Genomic DNA, 3948 nt, shown 5'->3' on the forward strand with positions numbered 1-3948 from the left:
ATCCATTAATTACAATCATTATCCAAACATGTTATTTCTATGTAATTACACATAATTACATCAAAATCCAATTATTAGGTTTACAAACTACATTAATAAATAGATTTATTAGTGTTTTGAAATTTTCTTCAAACTTAATGGGTAAGTAAATATTCTTGAAACATGTATTTACACTAAACTTGAGAGATAGATATCTTCACCCTTTACTAAATTTTATATATATATATATATATATTTATTTCTTTAATAATTCTCTTCAGAATTTAATTATGATATAGAAATTTAATTATCAAAATAATTAAAATATTTTAATTCTATTTAACAAATTTAAGAATATATATTAATTACATAAAATAAAAATTTGTCGAATAAATAAAAATTTAATATATAAAATCACTTCTAACCTATGTGACGCTAAAATTAAGACGAATAAAGAGAATTATCAAAATTTTAATCTAAAATCATAAATTAATATATGTAATAATTATTTTGTTGTAATGTGTCATCTTCGGTTTTACTATCTGACTCTAGTAAATAACTCTTTAAAATTTTAATTAACTAACTATTATTAAAATCTTAACTAAAAAAAGTGTAGTATAAAAATTCCGTTTCTCCAAAAAAAATTGGTTTTGCAAAATTTGGTTTGAAAAATCCCGACCCACTCTCATATCTCGTCGCCAAACCCGCCTCTGACCCCTGCTTCTGTCCAGGACTCGTCTTTCTCCTCCTCCTGTTCCTGACCCAAGCTCCGCAGACCCTTAAATTAAATAAGGTATTTTTCGAAACCCTAACCCTAACCCTAAACTTAATTTGAAGATTTGATTTGTACCAGAGTCATGAGATTTTGAGCTACAGCTCGGTTCGAGTTATCTGCTCTCTGCCTCTGCATCATTTTGCTATATTTGATTTTCTGTTTTTATTACTGTCCCCGTCTTTACTTTGTTGGGAGAGATTTTTTTTTAATCGGAAATAGCAGGCCGTTGCTATTTCCCGTTACACTGCTAGTTGTGGCTGTGACCCACCGCTATTGATGTGAAATTTGTTCACACTGTTATTGAGGTCTTTAGCAGTGGCGAACAGCGGCGCCACCCCAGATACTGGTATTTAGCCAAATAATAGAATAATTTCGTTACGGACTCTGTAATGTGAGAGAACAAGATGGTTTACTGACTCTTTAATGTGAGAGAATAAGCTGGTCTTCAAATGATAGTTATAGTTACATTTGTGGCGAAATTGGAAATAGTAATGAAGGCAAGAATTTCGATATGTTTTAGTGATCTCGATCTGTACAAGCATTTTTTGTTCAATGTGAAAATTGTTATGGATTAAATTATAAGAAATTGCTCAAGTCAAAAATGAATATCTGTGAGCAATGTGGATATCATCTGAAAATAACTGGAAATATTGTGTGATATTAAACATTTGGGTGAGATTAATTTATAAGGTTGTTAGACTTGTAATTAAGTATATTTAGAACTTAGAAGTTGAAACTTATATTCGATATTATTATTCCGAAACTTGAATTCTTCTAGATAAATGGATGAATCTGAGAAAAGAAAGGAAAGGTTGAAAGCAATGCGCATGGAAGCTGCTAATGCTGAAGCATCTGATAGTGTTGAGAGTTCTGCAATGCCTGGTTCTCTTTCGAATCCATTGATTGAGACATCGTCGAGTTTGACTGCTCAGGATGATTTTTGTAGAGCTCCGCGTTTTGACTACTATACTGATCCTATGGCAGCATTTTCTGGTAACAAGAGGGACTATGTTCATAATCCTGCACCATCCCATCCTGGTACTCTCTTTTCCTACTATTTTTTTTTATGCAAACATGATATTAATCTATTAAACTGCCATTTTAAGTCAATGCATGCAATAATACATGCCTTCCTCCCCTGCCTATTGAGTATCGACCTAGAACTGTTGTCAAGGCTGGGTGACTTGAGAAGTTTTCCATAGTTTGCATATGTAGTCATATTCTTTCCCAGTATTTTTAAAGAAACTTTAGATATTAATGGCTACAAGAAGGATATTAATAGTCTGATTTGATTTGTACTACTATTACTATGCTGGTCATTTGTGAATGAGTTATTGATTAAAACCAGTAGTACTAAATTTCTCTAATTGTTCAATTAACATCAGTTGCTACTTTTTTTACCTTTTTTCTAATTAATTGGCCTATTTATTCTGGTTTGGTAGGACCAAGGAACACTGGTAGGGGTTTGCCTGTCCATCAGATGCAAAGCCATTTTGCACCTGATCATGGTGTATACAAACAAGGTCCATACAGCCCTAGATTAAGAAGTCCATCACTCATGCATCGAGGCCAATCTGATGCTTGGAATGCACCACAGGCCACTGAACATTATAACTTTGTTTCTGATGGAAGTCCAAGAGGAATGTTTGGTGGTCCTCCCCAGCATCCTGGAACTTTTCATAGGGTCTGGAATCCCTCTAATACATCAAGCTATGGTAATTTACCCAACCCTGGCATTTCTCCAGCAGATGGCCGTAATTTCAATTATGGAGCAGCGAGGCCACAAATGTTTGGTAGAAATCCAATCCTTGATCAAAGACCTGGAGGTAGTCCTAATTTCAGTCCAGGAAGAGGCAGGGGTCCTGGATACCGAGGGAGCGGTGGTCCTGGTTTAGGAAGGAGTGCTGGACGAGGGCAAGGCTTTCATGGTCGTAGCTCAGCATCAAACAAGATGTTAGGGCCAGAGTGTTACTTTGATGAATCCATGTTGAAAGATCCTTGGCAGCATTTAAAACCTATTCCATGGAGAAGACAAGAAGCTGGAATGGATAGTTTGGGTACACCAGGCACTTCGAACTCCAGTGGCATAAAAAGGGCAAAAGTTTCAGAGGCTTCTTCTAAACAAAGTCTTGCTGAATACCTTGCTGCTTCATTCAACAAAGCTGTTGAGGGCACAGAATGAAGGTTGCTCAAATCTGAAATGAATGGCAATGTAGAAGATATTTGTTATGACCATTTAGGTTATATTTGGATTCCATTATTGAGGCTTGAAGATGGGGTGGCTGAAGGCATGAATGTGGATATACATATTTTTCGGATAACAATATTGGGGTACACATTCTGAGATGGTTTTCGCCCATTCTCATTAATCTCACCAGTCTTATCTCGGGATTCAAATTCTAAGTTCTAAAATTTGATAACAATATTTTTCTATGTTCAGGACTGGTGGGTTATTTTCTCATAGTATACTTGTCAGAAAATATTATCATGTGAATTATCTTAATGATAACAACACACGGTTTCCGCAGTTAAAACCTTGAACTTCAATTTTGGTCCGTTATAATGTGCGCAATGTGTGCGGTTAAAACCTTGAACTTCAATTTTGGTCCGTTATAATGTGCGCAGTTAAAACCTTCAACTTCAATTTTGGTCTGTTATAATGTGGATACATATATGAGTGCGTGCATCTGTCCGTTCGTCCGTGCGTGCGATTGATTTTGAAGCTTCACACATATTATCCACACAATACACACAATTAATTAGCAGCCATAACACACCTTAAACAAATAAAAATGTGAGTCTAAGGCTAGTTCCTCTTGGAATTTAAATTTTCGACTAACATAGTTGAAACTCAAATATCTTAATCCACATTCATTCATGTCGCTTAAAACTGATTCTAAACATCTAATTACTCATCTAAGAATAATTCTTAGCCTTTAAAACACCCAAAACTGCTCAGATTCATGGTTTCAAAAATTTTGACATATATGACCCTTTTTAACGAAAATTCAACAAAACTTTCGAATTCTTTAACGAAACTTTAAGGAAAGTTTAAAAACCTTATAACTACATCAAAAGAAGTTGAGAAATACTTTGGAACAACAATTTCATTCAAAAACCCAAATTTTGCCATTAACGACCTTAATTTTGGTTAACATTTGAAAATATTTTATTTGATTGATTAAAACTTAATT

The 3948-nt window shown here is 34.3% G+C and overlaps 1 protein-coding gene across 1 annotated transcript; it reads left to right on the top strand.

The window, feature by feature from the left end:
- Window positions 1-606: 606 nt before the first annotated feature.
- Window positions 607-3288, top strand: LOC105766135 (protein SICKLE). The gene is made up of 3 exons (XM_012585476.2): window positions 607-772; window positions 1533-1792; window positions 2197-3288. Exons 2-3 carry the CDS (start codon window positions 1537-1539, stop codon window positions 2934-2936), a joined length of 996 nt encoding a protein of 331 aa, XP_012440930.1. The 5' UTR covers window positions 607-772; window positions 1533-1536; the 3' UTR covers window positions 2937-3288.
- The last annotated feature ends 660 nt before the right edge of the window (window positions 3289-3948 follow it).

The sequence above is a fragment of the Gossypium raimondii genome, chromosome 5, assembly GCF_025698545.1.
Source record: "Gossypium raimondii isolate GPD5lz chromosome 5, ASM2569854v1, whole genome shotgun sequence".
In the NCBI taxonomy this organism is placed as follows: Eukaryota; Viridiplantae; Streptophyta; class Magnoliopsida; order Malvales; family Malvaceae; genus Gossypium; species Gossypium raimondii.

Bases quoted from the DNA above. Each gene is read 5' to 3' on its own strand.
- LOC105766135 (XM_012585476.2), top strand. From the start codon at position 1,537: ATGGATGAATCTGAGAAAAGAAAGGAAAGGTTGAAAGCAATGCGCATG. The intron at 1,793-2,196 runs GTACTCTCTTTT...CTGGTTTGGTAG, and splicing joins TCCTGCACCATCCCATCCTG to GACCAAGGAACACTGGTAGG.